Source organism: Mandrillus leucophaeus, unplaced genomic scaffold (assembly GCF_000951045.1).
Source record: "Mandrillus leucophaeus isolate KB7577 unplaced genomic scaffold, Mleu.le_1.0 Scaffold1541, whole genome shotgun sequence".
NCBI classification, from domain to species: domain Eukaryota; kingdom Metazoa; phylum Chordata; class Mammalia; order Primates; family Cercopithecidae; genus Mandrillus; species Mandrillus leucophaeus.
Window position 1 is genome coordinate 68,946 of NW_012101523.1, and position 22,610 is coordinate 91,555.

General features: G+C 40.1%; 1 protein-coding gene across 1 annotated transcript in view; it reads left to right on the top strand.

Moving 5' to 3' along the window:
• ADAMTSL3 (ADAMTS-like 3) overlaps nt 1-22,610 on the top strand; it is a 289,568-nt gene that overhangs the window by 57,652 nt on the left and 209,306 nt on the right. The window contains exons 4-5 of the mRNA XM_011975396.1: nt 4,411-4,647; nt 16,238-16,364. Coding sequence (XP_011830786.1) covers nt 4,411-4,647; nt 16,238-16,364 — 364 coding nt within the window. The remainder of the gene's footprint in view (nt 1-4,410; nt 4,648-16,237; nt 16,365-22,610) is intronic.

The following is a 22,610-nucleotide window of genomic DNA, read 5'->3' on the forward strand; positions in this document are numbered from 1 at the left end:
ACCCGACCTTTCTCTGTGACTGCCCTTAACATTTTTTCCTTCATTTCAACTTTGGTGAATATGACAATTATGTGTCTTAGAGTTGCTCTTCTCAAGGTGTATCTTTGTGGCGTTCTCTGTATTTCCTGAATTTGAATGTTGGCCTGCCTTACTAGGTTGGGGAAATTCTCCTGGATGATATCCTGAAGAGTGTTTTCCAACTTGGTTCCATTTTCCCCATCACTTTCAGGCACACCAATCAGATGTAGATTTGGTCTTTTCACATAATCGCATATTTCTTGGAGGCTTTGTTCATTTCTTTTTACTCTTTTTTCTCTGCATTTCTCATCTTGTTTCATTTCATTCATTTGATCTTCAGTCACTGATAATCTTTCTTCCAGTTGGTCGAGTCAGTTACTGAAGGTTGTGCATTTGTGACGTAGTTCTCGTGTCATGGTTTTCATCTCTATCAGTTCTTTTATGGTCTTCTCTGCACTGATTTTTCTAGTTATCCATTCATCCATTATTTTTTCAAGGTTTTTAGTTTCTTTGCACTGGTTACGTAGTTCCTGCTTTAGCTCTGAGAAGTTTGATCAACTGAAGCCTTCTTCTCTCAACTCGTGAAAGTCATTCTCCGTCCAGCTTTGTTCCCTGGGAGATGCGCTCTTATTTTTTGAATTTCCAGCTTTTCTGCACTGCTTTTTCCCCATATTTGCGGTTTTATCTGCCTTTGGCCTTGATGATGGTGACGTACTGATGGGGTTTTGGTGTGGGTGTCCATTCTGTTTGTTAGTTTTCCTTCTAACAGTTAGGACCCTCAGCTGCAGGTCTGTTGGAGTTTGCTTGAGGTCCACTCCAGACCCTGTTTGCCTGGGTATCAGCAACGGAGGCTGCAGAAGATAGAATATTGCTGAACAGCAAGTGTTGCTATCTGATTCTTGCTTTGGAAGCTTTGTCTCAGGGTGTACCCAGCCGTGAGAGGTGTGATGTGTCAGTCTGCACCTCAGTTGAAAATGCAGAAATCACCTGTCTTCTGTGTCACTCACGCTGGGAGCTGGAGGCTGGAGCTGTTCCTGTTTGGCTATCTTGGGTGCCACGCCTCCTAGGTCACAGTTTTCTCTATTTATAGAGTGAAGGTAATAATCCTGACCTACCTAGTTCAAAGGGTGGTGGTGAAAAGAGAATGTCAGTGATTACCCCTGGGAAACTAGAAAGCATGATCTGGATATCAGGCTGCCTTAATCAGATAGCATCATATGCTACGAACAGAAGTCTACTTACATTAGCTCAGGATAAAGGGGATTCACTGGATGGATATATGGATTTTTAAGAGAATTTAAGCATAAGCAGGCCTTGAGGGCCCCGAGCCAGAAATCAGAAAATGAGGACCACAGGTTACTTATTCCTATTTAAATGCATAGTTTACTATCTTTCCTCCTCCTTTCTTATCGAATTCATTCTTCTTTGCTGTGGGAACTGGCTTGCTTTGCTTCAACATGAATCTTATAAAAGAAATGGCGAGTCCAGCCCTAGATTGATATGAGTTCTTAACTCTGTTGGCTCCAGCTCTTTTGTTGCAATTTCAAATTCCTGGGAAAGATTGACCTGGTGTGTACCAGATGTTTGCCTCTGGATAGTCAGCTGTGGCCAAGGGGGCTGGTCATATGTACAAATCTGGCTACCCTAAGGCTGACATTCTAACGTGTCTTCTGCTAATTAACTCTTGTTAATTTTGTGAAACTTCATTGGTTTATGGAATTTAAGGGAGTTGAGAGTTAGCTGGCCGGCCCATTCAGTCCCTAGAGAATGTTGCCAATGAGCCTAATGCAAAGAAGTTGCTTGCATCCTGCTCTCTTAGACACTTTCCTTTGGTTGGTTTCAAAGAGTGAGATATAGAGAAAACTAGCCATGGCTGGAGGAAGAGGAGGTGTTGTAATTTTGTAATTGATGATCCTTCCTGTGGCCAGATGGAGGATACAGTCCTCATTTCAACAGAGAAAAGTCATCTGGCCTGGCATGGTGGTTCATGCCTGTAATCCCAGCACTTTGGGAGGCTGAGGCAGGCAGATTGCCTGAGCCCAGGAGTTTGAGACCAGCATGGGCAACATGACAAAACTGTCTCTACAAAAAATTAGCTGGGTGTAGTGGCGCATCCCTGTAGTCCCAGCTACCTGGGAGACTGAGATGGGAGGATCACCTGAGCTCTGGAGGTCGAGGCTGCAGTGAGCTGTGATCATGCCACTGTGCTCCATCCTGGGTGACAGAGTAAGACACTGACTAAAGAAAAAGTCATCCAGTTTTAGTCTTCTTCAGTTTGACTTGCTTCTATTAGTGTAACCTTATTTAATTTTGCTAAGAAAACAAAAATGTGGATGCAATATAGGATTTTGGAATGTTTCACAGCAAAATAATACAACTAATCTCAGAAGAATGTTTGTTAATTATATTCTATTTATTCCCTATCTACTTCCAAAAAGGATTTAAGGAAGTTTATAAAGGCCCAAAGTGTAAACAATAAAATACTAAAGTCAAGTAGCAAAAAGAGGAAAATTGTATTTAAAAATCCTGGCTGATAATTTATCAATATCTATTTGTGAAAAAAAATAAAGCTAGATTTCTAACTTAAATGATTCATCTAAATAAATTCCAAATATAACAAATAGTTAAATATGACTGCTAATCTATAAAGGAACTAGGAAAATACATTTAAGTATTTATCTGTTCTCAGAGCAGAGTGGGAAAGCATTTCTAAGCCCGTTAATAAAGAAAGAAACCTTAAGGGGAAATATTAATAGAGCTGACTACATGAAAATGTAAAACTTTTTGACTTTACAAAGTACTAAAAACAAAATGAAATGGGGAAAATATTTCCAACAGAAATGACGAAGAGTTGATAATTTCTCTATGAAGTTTAATAGTTTCATCTGATGAAAATAATAAAAAGACAAAAATGCCAATGGATAAAGGATATAAAACAAGAAATTTTTGTAGAATTAATACAAAAATTTGAAGAATTAACACATGAAAAGATATTAAACAATAAAAAGAAAATGCAAGCTGGGCATGGTGGCTCACACCTCTAATCCCAACACTTTGGGAGGCTGAGGTGGGTGAATCACTTGAGGTCAGGAGTTTGAGACCAGCCTGGCTAACATGGTGAAAACTCATCTCTATTAAAAATGCAAAAACAAATTAGCCAGCCATGGTGGCAGGAGCCTGTAATCCCAGCCACTTGAGAGGCTGAGATAGGAGAATCTCTTGAACCTGGGAGGTCCAGCCTAGGTGACAAAGCAAGACTCTATCTCAAAAAGAAAATGCAAATGAAAACAATGAAGTATTTCTGATTGGGAAAAAAAACTAGAAAATTATAGTGGAGGGCAATTTTGCAATATTTTGAATAGTCTATAAAATGTGTATAACCTTGGATGCAGAAATTTAATTCCAGAAAGAGTTCCTTGGTAAATAGTCAAGATTTGTGTGAAGATTTAGATACAAAAGATCTATGTTATTTATTCTTTTGTTGAGTAGAAACTATTTTCCAAAGTTTTTAGAATGAATATTTATTACTTTCATAATAAAAATATAAAATTATGGTGTGTGTGAGTTTGGTTTCTTTTTTTTCTTTTCTTTTCTTTTTTTTTTTTTTTTTTTTGCGACTGAGTCTTGCTCTGTCACTCAGGCTGGAGTGCAGTGGCACAATCTTGGCTCACTGCAGCCTCCACCACCCAGGTTCAAGCAGTCTCCTGCCTCAGCCTCGTGAGTAGCTGGGACTATAGGCATGCGCCACCACACCCAGCTAATTCTTGTATTTTTCGTAGAGACAGGGTTTCACTGTTTTGGCCAAGCTGTTCTGGAACTCCTGACCTCCAGTGATCCGCCCGCTTCAGCCACCCAAAGTGCTGGGATTACAGACGTAAGCCACCGTGCCTGGCGGCTATATTGCTTTTTTGTATCTGTTTTCTTTAATTATGAAGTTTGACATATCAAAAGTAGATTTTTGATGAATAAAGTAACACTTTTCTCAACTAGTATCTTGCTGTGGAAATTCTGGTGGGCGGAATCAGTAATTTGGTAAAAAGATCAATGAGTCATCAATATTTGTACAAACACTTTTTATTATGAGAGCAACTTAAGGCATTTACTTAGAATTTATTTGCTTTTGTTGTAGACAGAATTTGAACAAGCTATGTTTTCTGCCATCCATCCTACAGCCAGTTGAAGGCAGATACTTGGTACCAGTGAAGATATGGGAGGGAGCCTGACAGGGGAGGAAAGACAGATGAATTAAAAACAACAATGACAGGGAATTAGGTGACTCCCAGATAGAGGCAAGTGGGGTGTGGTCTCATGAGATTCTGGTTAACTTATTTCACCTTCTGTTGGCCTCTCTCACTGGGTGATGTGCATGTGGCCTTTTCCCTCTGTCCCCAGGACTGCCCTCCAGATGCAGAAGATTTCAGAGCCCAGCAGTGCTCAGCCTACAATGATGTCCAGTATCAGGGGCGTTATTATGAATGGCTTCCACGATATAATGATCCTGCTGCGCCGTGTGCACTCAAGTGTCATGCACGAGGACAAAACTTGGTGGTGGAGCTGGCACCTAAGGTACTGGATGGAACTCGTTGCAACACAGACTCCTTGGACATGTGTATCAGTGGCATCTGTCAGGTAAGCACACTTTCCTCCGGAGCCCCTGCTTCAGGGATGTGCTACGCCTACTGTCAATAAACAGAACCCTTTTCTTCTGTACTTTTGTTCATGCAGATGAAAATATTGCTATTGGCCATGTACAGTGGCTTACACCTGTAATCCCAGTTTTGTATTTTTGTACACCAAATACAAATTATATTTGTATCCCAATTTTGTATTTTTAGTACAGATGAGGTTTCATCATGTTGGCCAGGCTGATCTTGTACTCCTGACCTCAGGTAATTCGCCTGCCTCAGCCTCTCAAAGTGCTGGGATTACAGGCATGAGCCACCGCCCCTGGCTATAGATTAGTGATTCTCTAACTTGAACATGCATCAGAGTCACCTGGAGGGCTTGTGATAACAGAATGTTGTGCTCATCCCCCAGAGTTTGTGATTCAGTAGGTAAGGGATGGGGCCCAAAGACCTGCATTTCTAACAAGTTCCCTGGAGATACTGAAGCTGTGGGTCTGGGGAATATACTTTGAGAACCACTGTTTTGGAAGAGTAATACTGGAGAGTCTCTTATTAAATTAAACTTTCTTATTAAAATTAATTCATTGTTTTGGATCTTTGGGAATAATGATTTATTTACTGAAAAACTAGCATGAATGCATTCCAGCAGATTTTTCAGAGTGGTCTCTGCAGAGCTATGACAAGTGTGACTGAGATAAACCTCAGTGGCTTGTAATGAGTGTAAGGATTCAAGACACTTTAGGCCAGGTGTGGTGGCTCACCCTGTAATCCCAGCACTTTGGGAGGCCAAGGTGGGTGGATCACTTGAGGTCAGGAGATCAAGACCAGCCTGGCAACATGGTGAAACCCCATCTCCACTAAAAATACAAAAATTAGCTGGATGTGATGGTGTGTTCCTGTAATCCGAGCTACTAGGGAGGCTGAGGCTGGAGAATCACTTGAACCCAGGAGGTGGAGGTTGCAGTGAGCCAAGATCACGCCACTGCATTCCAGCCTGGGTGACAGAGCAAGACTGTCTCAAAAAGAAAAAAAAATTAAAAAGACACTATGACAGGTTGTGAGGCAGGGATGGCAGGGAAATTATAGGATTCTGCATCTATTCTTTTGACTTCTGAAAAATGTTTTTTAAAAATAATGAATGTGTCTAGTATTTCACCCACTCTGTTGTGCTCATAACAAAAACAGTAGTAACAACAGCAGACAAGCAACCTGACCACCTACTAAGTGTAAACCACTACCAGGAATTTCAGACTTAAAGTGCTCAAAGGTGAACCTTCATCCTGCTTTTCAAACTAGCTTCAACTTTGTTCATCCCTTTATCTAAAAAATGGCTTCTAGTTGCTCATCCCAAAACTTTGACATCATTCTGCCTTTATTTCAACCCACACATTTGATCCATTGCCACGTCCTGTCAATTTTCCCTCCAAAGATTACTTTTAATTTAGCACATCTTGCCATCTTTACTGCCTTTCTTGTAGCCTAAGTCCTTATTAGCTAATCTAAATCGCATTAACAGCTTTCTGTTCTGTTCTCCCAGCTCCCACTATGATTCCCTCCAGTTTGTTATTCACACAGCAGCCAAAGTGATTATGTTAAAAGGCAATCAGAGCTTGTCATTCTTGCATTCCCCAAAGCCCCTCAATGGCTTGTCCTTGCATTAATGATGAAATTGAGGATTCTTGTCAGTCTCCTGTAGGCTCTTCCTGCACTATCCACCTCCCTGCCCTTTTAAAACAGACTCAATTTCTTTCTTTCTCTCTTTTTTTTAAGAGACGGGGTCTCACCCTGTCACCCAGGCTGTAATACAGCAACATGATCATGCCTCATTGCAGATTTATCCTCCTGGGCTCAAGCAATCCTCCTGCCTCAGCCTCCTATGTAGCTGGGACTGCAGGCATGTGCCATCATGCTCAGCCAATTTTTTGTTTGTTTGATTTCTGCAGAGATGGGGTTCTCACTATGTTGCTCAGGCTGGCCTTGAACCTCCCAAAATACTGGCATTACAGGCATGAACCACCATACCTGGCTTGACTCAATTTTCAGAGCAATTTTAGATTCACAGCAAAATTTAGTGAAAGGTGGAATTTTCCCATAGGACTTCCCTGCTTCCTTATATGCACCGCCACCCCTGCTATCAACATGCCCCACTAAAGTGATACAGTTATTACATTCGATGAACCTACATCGACACATCATAATCACCCAAAGTTCATAGTTTACATTAGGTCTCACTCTTGGTGTTGTAAATTCTATGAGTTTGGACAAATGTATAATGACATGTGTCCACTATTATAGTATAATGCAGAGTAGTTTCACTGACCTAAAAATCCTCCATGCTTTTCTCTTTCATCCCTCTCTCCTCGTTAACTCCTGGCAACCATGGATCTTTTTACTGTCTCCATAGTTTTGCCTTTTCCGGAATGTCATAGAGTTGGAATCATATAGTATGGAGCCTTTTCGGATTGGCTTCTTTCATGTGGTAATATATTACACATTTCAGTTTCCTCAGTGTCTTTTCATGACTTGATAGCTCATTTCTTTTTTTTCTTTTCATTTAAAACATTTAAGAGAAAAAATTAAATTAATGGAATGTTTCACAAATTTCCATGTCCTCCTGGCACAGGGGGCATGCTAATCATCTCTGTATCATTCCAATTTTAGTATATGTGCTGCCGAAGCGAGCACAGTAGCTCATTTCCTTTTAACACTGAATAATATTCCATCGTCTGGATGTACTACAGTTTATTTATCCATTCATCTACTGAAGGACACTTTGGTTGCTTTCTACTTTTGGCAAACGGTCCAAGCTTACCATGTAATTCTTCCATTTTATAAACAGTCTATTGTTGCCCTTTACTGCCATCAGTTAAGTTTTGGGCTCTTTGACCAAATGATAATAGTAATCCTTCTCAGTGGGATTATGCTTTTGTTTTCTGAGTTCTTGACCATGATCATGCATTGCTTTTATAATTAAAATGAATCGTTATTAAAAGTAATTTAGGTTGGGTGCATTGGCTTCTGCCTATAATCACAACACTTTGGGAGGCCAAGAGAGGAGGATTCCTTGAGCCTAGGAGTTCGAGACCAGCCTGGGCAACATGGGGAAACCTTGTTTCTACAAAACCTTTTTAACAATTAGCTGGGTGTGGTGGCCCAAGCCTATGGTCCTAGCTACTTGCTACTCAGGAACCTGAGGCAAGAGACTGGCTTGAGTCCAGGTGGTCGAGGCTGCACTGAGCTATGATTGCACTACTGTACTCCAGCCTATGATAGGGCGAGATCCTGTTTCTAAAAAATAAAAATATAAATATAAATAAATAAAAGAAATTTAGTCTGGGCTCAAGGAGTGCACTCTGGATAAGGTGATGTTTGGACAGTGAGGTTTTGAAAATTTGAGTAAACGTTAGATAAACCAAGGTGAGGAAGAATGACAAGCAGAAGGGACAGGAATGTAACAGCAGGTACAGATGTGTTTAAGGGTCCAGGAGTACATTCTGGAGAGTTGAGGTGAGAATACCCACGGAATAGTGCTAGGAGATGAGGCTACCAGTGGAGGTGGAAACCAATTGTTAACTTATTCTGAAAGTTGAGAGAGGAGCTGTTTCATAATTTTATAAAGAATTTCAGCTTGTCTTTAGAAAGGTCATTTCAGTGGCAAAGTGGCAGGTTATTTGCAGAGGACGGGGATCTAGCCAAACAATAGAAGGTCAAGTATGGGATAATAAGAACTTAAAATAAGGCAAGAGGTAGAATGAATTAAGTGGAGACAAATTCTAAAGGTTAAGGATGCATTTTTTTTTTTTTGAGACAGGGTCTTGCTCTGTTGTCCAGGCTGGAGTGTAATGGTGTGGTTACAGCTCAGTACAGCCTTGAGCTCCTGGGCTCAAGTAATCCTCCCAACTTAGTCTGCACTCTACCCCCAAGTAGCTGGGACTACAGGAATGTTCCACCATGCTAGGATAATTTTTATTTTTTGAATTTTTTGTAGAGATCAGGTGTAACTTTGTTGCCCAGACTGATCTCCAACTCCTGACTTCGAGCAGCCTTCCTATCTTGGCCCCCCACAATACTGGGGTTATAGACGTGAGCCACTGAACCTGGCCCTGGAAACAGATCTTTTAGGACTGAATGTTTGGTTGGATATGGGGAGCGAGAAAATGATATCTAGATTTCTGATATCATGATTTAACTAGATAGATAGTGAGACCATTCATCAAGACAAAATATTGGGTTAGAACCAGGGGCATGGGGCAAAGGTGATGAGCTAGATGTGCCTGTGAATATTAAGTTGATATATGAATTGAGAGCTTAGGAGAGAAATCTAGACTAGAAATATAGATCTAGGGCTGTCACATGGTTAAATCTAATCATCTAATGTCCTTGGGGACTGAGTAAGAAGGACAGGTTGTACTCTCAAGTACAGAGTCCTGGTGCCCATGATTGACGGGACAAGCACAGGAAGAGATGCCCCTGATGGGGCAGTAATTTAATTTAATAATTTAATTGTGGAAGCATCACTCTAATCTCTGCCTTCATCTGCACCTCACCTCCTCTTGTCTATCTCTATGTTTTCCCCTCCTTTCATAAGGACACCTTCATATGATTTCATCTCAACATCCTTAATTACATTTGCAAAGATGTTTTTCCAAATATGGTTACATTCACAGGTTCTAGGTGCCATGTCTTTTTTTGGGGAGAGTGCACAATTCAACCTACTACACATAGTAAGGAAGGAATAGGCTGAAATGAGTAGGGATGATGAGCATAAATCCATCTTTCAAAAAGTATGAATCAGAAGAATAGAGGGAAAGATACAACTACAGCCAGAGGGGGATGTCAGGTCCAGGAAGAATGTCTTCAAGATCAGAGATACTTGGAAAAGCACTGGAGCAGATACAGTTTTTAGGGTACCTGAAGCATATATAATTAGAAGGGCCCTCTTTATTTATTAATTTTTGCGACAAGGTCTCTGTCACCCAGACTGGAGTACAGTGGTGCTATCATGGCTCATTGCAGCCTCAACCTCCTGGGCTCAAGTGATTCTCCCATCTCAACGTCCTGAGTAGCTGGGACCACAGGTGTGCCACCACTGGCTAATTTATGGCAGATTCTTACATAGAAATCCTTCCCAGTTGCAGTCCAGCTTCCCCTCCCCAACTCAAACATTTCAATTCTCAGCAACTCTCAGCATTTGTGGGAGCCCAGACTGGGAACAGCAGGTAGGCAAGACAGAGGGAAAAGGAGAGAGTGGTTGACTGTGAAACTTAAGCTTCATTAACTTCATGGTAAATCCATGAATGAACAAGTATATATGTTGCCAGGCCCTTGGGTGAGTGGAGTATTGACTGAGAGGTAGAAATATACAACTAATGCAGTGAAGTTCCTGGGCTCTTCAAAGGAGTTGATAACAGAAACGAAGGAGACAGATTGCCCATGGACAAGGAGGAGGGACACCTCTTCCCTTGAGGCAGGTAGGAAGGGTGAAATATGGGCCACTGATCAGTTTGTATGGGAATGGACAGGAGGGTGAGATATTGTTTGATGGCCTCAATTGAGTGAAATATGAAGCAAAGGCATCTAATCAGAATGAGGGGGTAGGATTTTGAGGAGGAATGAGAAATTTGAAGATGCTCTGAAGAAAATAGAGATGACAAAATATGGTTAGAGAACAGTGCCCTATGCAGCTAGAGGGAGTAGAAAACCATTGCCTTTGGCACAGTTGGTGTGTGAAGCTAAGGTCGCTTTGACTTTGGGTCAAGGTCATGGACCTACTTGGTGGCTTCCTGTGATGAATAGCTGTGATCAGGACTGTGTAGACTTCAGATTTAGAGAGAACTGCATTCGGATTCAATTTCTACAACTAATTAACTGAAGACCACTTGGCAACTCCCTTACCATCTTTGAGCCTTGGCCTTTTCATCAGGTAAAAAGGAGATATTATCCTCCTTGTAGGTCCTGTTTTAAATTCATTTTTCCACAAACCAACATTCCAAGTGCCCAGCACAATAGCTGATGCACAGGAGGCCTGCAGTCAACATGAGCTCCCCTTCCCACGTTTACCCTTCTGCTCACTGCTCACCACCCCCTGTTCTTATTAATGGTCTAAGTCCAGTTGCATAGTTGGCTCCGGGAGTTTCCAGGGTTTAAAGGGGCTTGCAGAATAAAGGTGGTTTCAGTATGAATTAGTCCATTTTAAATGAGTGCTTCTCATCACTTTTTTTGTGATTCTAATGAGTAAGCCAGTTCTTTGGGTGATGAGGAGTGATACCCTGGTCGCTGAAAGCTGGATGCTTTTTTGGCTAGGTGATTTGAATTTAATAATTATATGTACTTCCTAAGAAGTGACTCAGACACTTCTTGGTTGAATTCAGTATCTTTCCTTCAACAGGATAATGTTCACATAAATTTCCTTTCTTGTGCCACGTGGCCATGGGCATCAGTTAGGCAGATTCAGTGTCTGGTGAGCACCTACTTCCTGCTTCCTGGTGATTCTTTCTGCTTGCCTCAGGATCACTGATGTGAGCCATAATGACTACTTGGCATAGACTACACGTAAGTCTTGTAAATGTCTGTATAGTTTTCTCATTTAAATGAACATGTCACAATGCTCTTGGGAACAACTTTCCATTAGCCTGAGCACAACAGACAGCCTGAGACAGCAGTGCTCACTGAATGAAATTTGCTTCTGCTTTGGAGGTCTGATTTTTATTAGAGGCATGACCTGGTTGGTACCAGCTCTGCAGACCAAATCTAATTTGTCATTCATGTTTATTGAATTCCCTGATAACTGTGCAGATGAAGAAACCACTTAGAATTTAGAATAAAAATAAAAATAATAGCAACTAACACTGGGTGCTTAGCCCAGGTATCAGGCATTGTGGAAGCCCTTTACTGTTAGCTCATCATAATCCTATCAAGTAGGTACAGTATTTATTCCCTGCTTTGTTGATAAGGAAACTGGAAATTGAAGAGGCTAAGTAAATTGCCCAAGTTGTACGGTATCTTAGTCAGTTTGGGCAGCTATCACTAGCTGCCGTAGATTGGGTGGCATATTAACAACAGAAATTTATTTTTTACAGTTCTAGAGGCTGGGAAGTCGAAAATCAAAGTGCTGGCAGATTCAGTGTCTGGTAAGGGTCTGCTTCCTGCCTTCTGGTTCATGGAAGCTGTGTGCTTACATGGCAGAAGGGATGAGGGAGGTATCCAGGGTATCTTTTATAACGGTACTAATCCTATTTGTGAGGGCTCCACCCTCATCACCTAATCACCCCCACAATGTTTCACCTCCTAATACCATCACCTTGAGGGTTAGGTCTCTGCATATGAATTTGGGTGCAGACACAAACATTCAGTCTATTTCTATTGCACATAGCTAGGAAGTGGTAGAGCTGGAATTTAAACCCAGGGAACCTAATTTCAGAAACCAATGTCTTAATTATTGGACTATACTGATCATACTTTTTGTATTGATACAAGTGTAGCTGAAGTTTGTAACTGAAAATGAGGTATAATTCGGTAAAGAACAGTCAGTTCAAGAGATGATTCATGCTTAGATGGCTTAGTACAGAGATTAAAAGTCAAATGTCTACACACTGCCCCAGAGAGAAACTGCTCAGATGTAGTCACATTGGGTGCTGACTGTGGTGGTGAACTGGAGGATACATGCTCATTGTGAAGGGGGCAACTATGTATAAACATGTTGGAAGTTTTGTTTTGTTTTTGTTTTTGTCAAGAGAAGCCGGAAAACTGGATTTTAATGTGAAACTTCTAATTTTAAAAACCATCTTCTTGTTAATAACCGTGCTTTATCCATTAATGGTTGTAGTCCTGTATAGTATAGGCTGGATTTTCCTGCAGTAACCAACAACCCCCAAAGCTCAGTAGCTTAAAACAATTAAAGGTTACTTCTTGCTGATACCACTTGCCCAACAGCGGTTGACAGGAGCCTTAGCTCTTAGAATGTCTGGGAGACTAAGGTTGAGGTAGGCTTTATTTGGACACATTTTTTACATAATAACTGCAGTAGTGCAAGGGGAACATGGGACTCAGACACTGACCCTTGAATCTTCTTATAGAAGTGACACAGATCAATCACTTAGACTCATATTTCATTGGCCAAAGTTAGTTAATGACCACAGCTAACTTCAAAGGGAGTGGAGAAGTACAGACCTTCTGTGGGCTGAAAGAACCAAAATGTTTTTGAGTATCCCTACTGACTACCACAGCTCCATATACTCTGATTTTTAAGACAGAAATGTCAGATTTTTTCCCCCCAAGTTAGAATCCAATTTGCAGGTATTTCAAACAGTTGATTTAAAAAAAAATTGTTTTGTTCTTGAATGATTAAATTTGACTGCTCTGAAAAATTCATATTTTGCTTCATTTGGACTAGTGCCACTTATTTAAGTATTATCGTCTTTTAGCTGATTAGGAAATCATAAGCAGGAACTGTGAAATAATTTTTAACTGAAGTGATGATTTATAGATGAATATTTATTCCAAAAAGCACTACTCATATATTTAAAATATTTCTTTATATCATCCACTATCTTGTGTGACTTGTCTCATTAACTACACTGTAAAGTAAGAATCTTATGTTATTAATTTATACTATGTAGTGTCTGGCAATATATAAAATGGTTATTTAATAGATGTTAATAAATTTTATTGATATATCTGTCAATTAGTAGTTAATAAATCACTGTAATTAGAGATCATGACTTCAGACGATGTCATAGAAGTTGGAAACACTTCAGGCAATTTTTTAGAAGTTGCTTATTGTTGATTATGATGGGATATGAAAGCCAAAATTCAGTAGCCCCTCAATTTCAAAGGCATTTCTGGCTTATTCCTTATGAATTCCAATGCAAGACTTTCTTTTCAAATATCATTTTTCTGATGTTTTCACATGCTTTATTTGGTTATAACATTTGGATGAATTGTAACTTTACAAAAATTATGAAGCAAATATAAGTGCTCAGGGAGGTATTCAATTGCCCGAGATCTTACAAGGCCTTAAACACTCTTCAAAACAAGCCCCTCCTAGGTCCTAAACCCACACCCTTCCTGGATGACTAGATAGAGAGTGATTCTCCTTCTCATGAAATGCAGAGTGCTCAGGGACATGAATGTGTGAGGACAGAGCTTGGCCCAGGAGCAGTGTTTCTATAATTTAATAGTGGAATTACTCCCCTTGGAGAAAGTTGCATGAACACAAGTTACTCATTGATTGAATCTCGACCATACAAGTGTGTTTCCAAAATCAATCACTCTTAAGTTGTTCCACATGTACTTGTAAATATTAATACAATGGCCTGTGTAACTGGGCTTTTGTTGTTGTCTATCTGCTGATACTTAAGGTAGAGGAAGTTGTAATGTAGTGTTAAGATTCTGGGCCCAGAATCTTGGGTTTTAAAACCATTACCAACACTGTATACTAGCTGTATAATATTGGCCAATCATTGACTCAGAAATGTTTAGATTCCTTATTTATAAAATAGAGTGAAAGGTATCACCTACATCATAAAATTGCTCTGAAGATTAAATGAAATAATGTGTACAATATTCATGGCATAATGCCAGGTACATGCTAAGCATTCAATAAAAATCAGCAATTATTAATATTGTATTACCATCTTTATAAAACCATATAATCAGGATTAAAGGATCTCAAAAGTCATTGGATAAAAGCACTCATCCAATGATTTAATTCCCCCTACAATTGTTCCACCAAGAGGTCTCCTAGACTATGACTGAATACTTATAATTAGATAACTCTGACTTTTCAAACTTTCTCATATTGAACCAAATTATGCTTAAACCTGTAGCTTTCACCATTTGGAAATACAAAGAACAAAAGTAGACCCTTTCCTCATGATAGCTCTTTGTGAATTTGAAAATATCTCTAATCATAAGCTATTCCCTAAACTTCCTTGGAACTTACTACCTCTCCCTGAAATTTTCACTAGGTCTTTCTCTTTCCCTTCGACACCAAAATGTTGGAAAGAATAGTGTCTAAATAATTGTCCCAACTTCCTCTAGTTTCATTTCTTCTTCAACAGCTTGAATATAGAGTCTAATTCAACAGCTCTCCAAGCTGAAGCATGGGGGCTACCCAGGAGTCAAGATGAAAAACAGAGAGAAATAATAACATTGGCCGTCTTTTATTGAATCCTTTATAATGTTTGAATCATTATACTAAGAATTTTACATATGTTTTCTCATTGAATCCTCACTAGGCCCTATGTGAAGTATATATTGGTATTATTCTCTCTGTTTTACTGTTGAGGAAAACGAGTCTCTGAGAGTTTGAATTTTTCAACATCCTGCAGCTTAAAAGGTTGGTGGGTGGATCCAGGTTTGTACGTGGGTGTTTTCTTCCTCCAAAGTCCCTGCGCTTAAACACTAGGTTTATAAATAAAGTTAGATGAATATGGGAAGGAAGAGATAAACCATCAAATCAGTTGATATTATTGTCTTTTACACATTATGTAAAATATATGCTTACAAAATAAAAAAGAAATATAAGACATGGCCTTTTTTTCTCATATAAGCAAGCCTGTAATCTAGCAAATACACACACATATGTACACATGAAAAATGACAAGAGAAGGAAAGATAGCAGTATAAACACATATTTTATATGAGACATCTCTCCTTTTAGTTCCTTTTTATATTTTAAAAATTGTTTATAAATATATAGGTATGACAGAGGTGGAGATACATAGGCCTAGGTACAGCTAATGATAAAGACGAGGAACTATAAACATATAGATAAAGGCTACAGACAGATATTAATATAGGGATATAGAGATATAGGTTTAGAGATAGAAGTAAAAACAGAAAAAAAAGATATTTAAAGTAAAACTATGAACCAGAAGGTTATACATGAAATTTAGGACAGTGGTTGTTTTGGGGAGGAAATGAAAGAACAGGACAAGTGTAGGACTGGGGAGAGAGGAAATGTCTGTCATGTTCTGTTTATTTTATATACATAAAAATACCTGGACTGGGCAGTGTGGTACACGCCTGTAATTCCAGCACTTTGGGAGGCCAAGGCAGGAGGATCACTTGAGCCCAGGAATTCAAGACCAGCCTGGGCAACATAGGGAGACCCTGTCTTTTCATCACATTTTAAAAAGCTGGGTGTTGGGGCACAGGCCTGTGACTCAACCTCCCAGGCTTAAGTGATCCCAGCTACTTGGGAGGCTGAGGTGGGAGGATCACTTGGGCCCAGAAGGTTGAGGCTGCAGCGAGCCACAGTCCCACTATTGCACTCCATCCTGGGCAACAGAGTGAGATCTTGTCTTGAAATAAAAAAAGACAGAAATCTGAATAAAAATATAAATAGAAAAGGGAGGGGGTATGGAGGGACAGCTTCAAATCTTTATTAATATTTCGGCCTTGCATTAGAATCATATAAATGATACTATCCTGTAAGACATTATATCATTTACATTTATAAAACTATGTTCTCATAAAAGAGAGCCAAACTGTAAATTTAAGGATTACATCACAACTAAGGTTCCTGAAATGAAGGGAGTTCCCCATCCCCTGGTTTTGGGCACCACTGACCGCCATGCTTCTGTTGGCAGGCAGTGGGCTGTGATCGGCAACTGGGAAGCAATGCCAAGGAGGACAACTGTGGAGTCTGTGCGGGTGATGGCTCCACCTGCAGGCTTGTACGAGGACAATCGAAGTCACACGTTTCTCCTGAAAAAAGTAGGTTTTAAACCCAATATGGTATTACCGTCATACAAGATGTATTTTAGATCATCTATTGCTAGAATAACATTTTCTGAATGCTGACCTTTTTTAGTTGGAAGTAGCTTTTGTACCAGTTTTCTAAAAGTGAAATTTCTTCCAAAAAGTGTGCATCAAACTTTTGTTCCCATTATATCTTTGAAGAGGGCCTGTTTCTTTGAACCTTTGCCAATGCAGGATATTACTGTTTTAAAAAAATATATTCGCCAATTTTTTAGGTAAATCGTGAAATAATAATTTCTTTTATTTGTCTTCCTTTGACTGCTAACAAGGTAGAAAATATTGTCATGTATCTATTGACCATTTATACTTTTTAATTTCTCAGTTAGCTATTGAAGCCATTTATCAGTTTTCCTATTTGGATGTTGATCTTTTCCTCATTGTTGAGAGCTTTTAATATATCACCAATACTAACATTTTTTCTGTCATATCTATTTCAAATGTGGGTTCCAGTTTGTTAATTGACTTTCAATTTTGTGTAATCAGAGTTTCTAAGTTTCTAAGTATTATGTATTTGGAAATTTCCATCTTTTCATTTTAATAATATCTGTCTTTTAAAACATCCTTTAGTTTGGGGATTCAGTAAACTTTTTCTGTAAAGGGGTAGATAGTAAATATTTTAGACTTTGCTGACCATATAGTCTCAACTACTCAACATAGCTGTTGCAGTGTAAAAGCACACACAGACACGTGTAAATAAGTCAGCATGGCTACATTCCAATGAAACTTTATTTACAAAAATAGACTGAAGGCTGAATTTGGCCCTCAGGTTATAGTTCGTTAACTGCTCCTTTAAAGGAAACAAAAATTATTCATGCGTATTTTCTGCAAGTACTTTTTGGGTTTGTTTTTCTTTATAATAATTCTTTCTGAATACCCCATTGTTGGTGGTATTCAGTTATAAGTGTAGGCGAGTTCAGCCAAAGATTTGATTTTAAATCTTTTATTCATTTGAATTTAGTTTGATGTAACTTATAAAGTTGGCATCTTACTTATTTTCGCAAATGGGGAAAGCATTAAGGGGAGGGGTAGAGGGTTTTTCAGGCAGAGGAAACACAAAGTTCATGGCGTGACACTGGAGAAGAACCTGGGTTTTTTGAGGAACTCCTAATATGTTATTCAGGCCTGACTGTACATTGAATAGGGTAGAAGGTAAGACAGAATGGCATTTGGAGTCAAAGACTTCATTATTGTGTTTTATTTTTCAGATTAAGTGGAGCCATCAAAGTGATTTAGGCAGTGGAGTGATATGGTTAGGTTAGTGTTTTAGTAAAATAGTTATGGTGGCATATGGAGGCTGGATTTACCTGTCAGATGAGCTTGGAAGCAGGGAGTCCAAATAGGAAGTGTCTTTCAAAATATTCAAAGTGTTTAAAATAATAAGGCCTTGATGTAGGGTAACATGGCAGGAAATGTACAGGAAGGAACAGGTGGAGAGATCTTTAGGATGTAGAATGAACAGACTTTGGTAATTCTTTGAATGAAGGTTACAAGAGAAAAGAAGCAGCTTGAATGGCCCAAATTTTCCATCTTGCACAGCTGGGTGGACATGTTTGCTATTCATTTGGGTAAGGAATTCGTGAAGAGGAGACACATATCAAAGGTGAAAGTCCATCTCCCTGAATTTTATTCTCTCCAAAATTTTCACCCTGTAAGTATCCAGTGCCTAAGTATCTTTCTGATGCCTGCAAACAGATGTTGATTGTATTTTGTTTGTGGTTGGAGGGTTTATCTGAAACATGCTAGTTTATCATGTTTGATAGCAAAACCCCTTGTTGGTGGTATTCAGTTATAAATGTAGGTGAGTTCATCCAAAGAGAGTATGTAGAATATAAGAGGAAGCCAATAATCTCATCCTGAGGAAAAGCTGAAGTCAAAGCATTTAGTCAGGGAAGAAGTTTAAGGGAATCCAACTGAGAAGGAATGAATAGAGTAAGTAGGTAAATGCAGAACTTAGCAAGAGCAGTACCATGGACCCCAAAGGAATAAGTAATTTCAAAAATGCGATGGGGGTGGCCAGCAATGTTCAATGCTCTTATGAGTTCAACTGGAATAAGGGCCTAAAAGTTTGTCTTTAGCAATTTGAAAGTCATTTATGATGTGAACAAGCATGACTTTGATGAACTTCAGGCTGAAATCAAAGCTTGATTGCAATGGGTTGATGAGTGAAGAGAATGTATAGAGGGAAGGATTTGCTCAGGACAAGAGGATGGGAACAGACCAACACCCTGTCAACAACTGGATAGCTCTACAGGGTTGGTTGGAGAACACCGTGAGGTGTTCCAGCCTATTGCCTTTATTTGGCTCTTCATTAGGAGATAGAGTTGGCTACTAGGAGTGAGAGCTCAGAGACTTGAGCCTGTTCCCATGAAGGAAAGAAGAAGGAACCATCAACAATAGTACAAAGATAGAAGAGTAGCTGTGAGGGCCTAGCTGAGACTGGAAACCATGAATTCATGGAGATTCCAATTTTTGGACTTCATGAAGGAGGTGGCTTTGAATGGTGGTATATCAATGAGGAATGTATTCTACTGCAAATCACAGAAAATTCAACTTAGAAACATTGGCGTTTATAAATCTTTTCTAACAAAAAGCCTGGAGTAGGCAGCTAAGGCTGAGGATGCTGTTTTACTGTGTCTTTCAGGAACCAGGCACCTTTCTCTCTTCTTCATATCCTTAGAGGGTGGTTTTTGCCTATGTGGCTACAAAGTCATTATTGGACATTGAGATGTTACATCCACATCCCAGATAATAAGGAAGAACATAGTGTGAAAAGCATTTTTTAAATACTGTGCTCTTTATTCAGGAAAGGATATTCTCCCCAGGGAATTTTGCTTCATTGACCAGAATTATGGTGTGTGACACCCTGGCTTCCAAGGAGGCAGGAAACCAAGTAGTTAGCATTCTATCCATTTGGTTATTACTAATATTGATCAAATGCTTTGTAATTACCGAAGTTCTCTTCAGACATATCATTTAATTCTACCAGCATTCTTATATTATAATTTGGATAATGTCCTACCTGTTTTACAGATGAGGAAACTAAGGATGAGAAATGTTAAGAAACATCTCCCATAATTAATTATGAAAGGAAATATTGGGAAGTGGTTAAGAAATTGGGGTCTGGAGCCAGCCTTCCAGGGTTAAGTCCTGGGTCTGTTGCTTATGAGCTGTGCAGAGTTATTTAAGTATTTCACTTCCATGGGTATCTTGGATCTCTAATTTTAAACTGGGAATAACAACAGTACTGCCTTTGTAGAGATGTTGTCAGGATTTAAAAGATCAACCCATGTTGAGAACTCCAAATAGCATAGTAATTAGACAGTACTCAGTAAATGCTAGCTGCGTTTTTGTTAAAAATATTACTCATTGGGGTCCCAAAGGGTGTCACACTGATACGGGAGGTGGGCAGGAAATTGCTGGGTAGAGAAGGGTGGGGTTCCTGGCTAGGGCTCCCCCCTTGGGCCTGTGCCCACTGGCGTGGGTGAGGACAGGGACTCTGTTTTCGTACCCAAATGTTGCATTTTCCAAGACCACTCTGGCCTGCCGTGTCCCCCATTCTGTGCCTGTAAAAACCCCAAGATCCCAACGGTCACACACACAAGTGACTGGATGTTGAGAGGAACACACTGGCAGAAGAACACACAGACGCCGACAGGACATTGACAGTGGAATGACACAGATGCAGAGGGAAATTTGGTCAAGGGTAGATGGACGAGAGCCCAGCTGCTAAGCGACCCAACTCCAGGGGAAGACCACCGTCCCACTCCATCCCCCTTCTGCCTCCTCACTCATCTGCTGAGAGCTACCTCCCTCCACCATTCAATAAAACCTTGCACTCATTCTCCAAGCCCATGGTACTGGAAAAAAAATGGATCGCACATGGGCTTGGACAATGAGTGCAAAGATTTATTGAATGGTGGAGGTAGCTCTCAGCAGGTGGATGGGGAGGCAGAAGGTGGATGGAGTGGCAAGGGATACAGAAAGCCCTGGGATACAGAAAGCCCTCTGTCCTGGAGATGAGGCAGAGGTTCTAACTGAGCTGATTAACACAAGCCACCTGTGGACAGCTAAGCTGAAAGAGCACACTGTAACACACGCTGGAACTTTGGGAGCTGTAAACACTCAACTCTAGACACTGCCCTGGGGTTGGAGCCCCAAACTCCCCATGACCTGCCTGTCTGCATGCTCCCGCTACGGGCTTGAGCTGCTGGGCACAGAGGAAGCAAGCCACTCCCCCTGTTGCACGCCCTGTGAGGGGGATAAGGGAAATTTGCCCCTTTCAACACATCTTATATACTTTAAGTGTAAATGTGGGTGTTTGTAAACATATTTGAAAGTCAACAATCAGTCCATCTGGGGATTGATTTTAAGAGAGCTACTCCTTGGTATGGAGGAAAACCTTGAAAGTGTGAAAACAGAGTGAATTGTAGGACAAACCAGTTTTAGAACTCAGATCAGTGAACACAGTTTGAAGAGACAGGCTATACTGAGAAGTGTTCATTCAGGAAGCCATGTGGTTGAGGGGAGTAAGAGAGAAAGACAACAGCCGGATAGGGGTGTAATGGAAGTATGTAGAGTTAGTGTTGGCCTTAGAAAGTTTGGAAATCTCATCAGAAAATACCTCGTTTTGTCAGGGTCCAGGAAAGATTAGAACTTGAGAAAATTCTAATTGAACCAGAGTAGACGCCAAATGAAATTGTGCCAAAGGGCAGTCTTATTTGGAGAAGTGTGCAGAAGAGGTACTGAAATGCAAGGTAGTTCATTATTTTCTCTCTCTCTCTTGATTTTCAGCTTTTTGATTACATATGCTTTTGAGAATCTATTAAAAGTTATGCATTTTCTTTCCAGGAAAATGCATGTGTACTTATAAGCCCCAGATTTGCCATTCTGATTTTTTTGTGAGGTTCTCAGACCCCTGATGCCTGTTTAGGACATTCCAGGTTAAGAACCCCTAAAATGTCCAATTTTTAAAAATCAGTTTCTACATAGAAAGCAAAACTGGAGTACACAGACAGATCCTTCAGTACAGGGCATGATGTTCATATGCATTTTACACAGGATGTTCATATGCATTTTATCAGGTTTCATATGCATGTGCTTGAGCTAAGGCTAAAGGTAGCAAAGATTCCTGCCTGTATGAAAACACAGTCCTTCACCATCTTGATTCTAATTATGGCCCCATCATGTCTGTTACAGCTCTGAAACTGACCAGCTGAAGCTGTTTTTGGCTGGGCTTTTCCCTAGGCCATATGGAAGCACTTCCCTGTAATCATTCTTTGTGTGAAAGAAATGTGGGAAATGAAGCCATGTCTCCTCCTGAGTGTGCATCACTGGAGCCTGCAGAATCCATGCAGCTCCTACATTCCATACCTTGCCAAGAATTAATTCCGATCTTCCCTGGGACTCACACTGAGTCAGGACATGGCAATGAGATGCTGTTGGCACAGCCCTGCACTGGAGAAAGTGCACAAGACTGTACACAGGATATCATTTCCGTCATGCAGTGAGGCAGACACAAGGTGTAAGAGCCTGGAGCCAAAAGCTTTGCTATGAAAAAAAATCAGAAATTTATCCAGATACAACACACAGATTTCCTGTTCAGAGGGAGGAGGAGAGAGACGGAACTGACAACCAACATAAACGGCTTTGGATATTGGAAAAGGGAACTAGAGGCCACTCAGTTATTAAAGTGAGAAAGCTCCAAAAACAACAACAAAGAAGCAAACATATCTATTTGGAGAGTCTTGACTTGGCATTTAGAAATTTAGTTGTATTTCCAGGTTTGTTCCTTATTTTGGTCTTGTCCACATCAGGGCACACATGTGTGAGGCAAATAAACAAGATCGGCTTGTCTATTCTAAGCTTTTTGTCCATTTTTACATGGTGGCAGCCAAGTCTATTGATATGGTGATACCTAAGGCCAGCTGGGAACACCAGCATTTTGCTCAAGTTTTGACAGTATGAAGATAAACACACACTCTTCTAATGCATTCCTTGACACAAATAGAATCCTGGGCTACGTGGGTCGTGGGGCTGCCTCACAGGGTAATTCTTAAAGATTTTTTTCCCTTCATCCACTGTTCATTTCTCCTTTGACTGTCACTCCCAAAAACAATTTACAACTTTAACTTGTTCCATCACAGGGAAGATTGTATAGGATATAAAGGGTCTGCTAACATGGTAATATGGATTGGTTTTCAT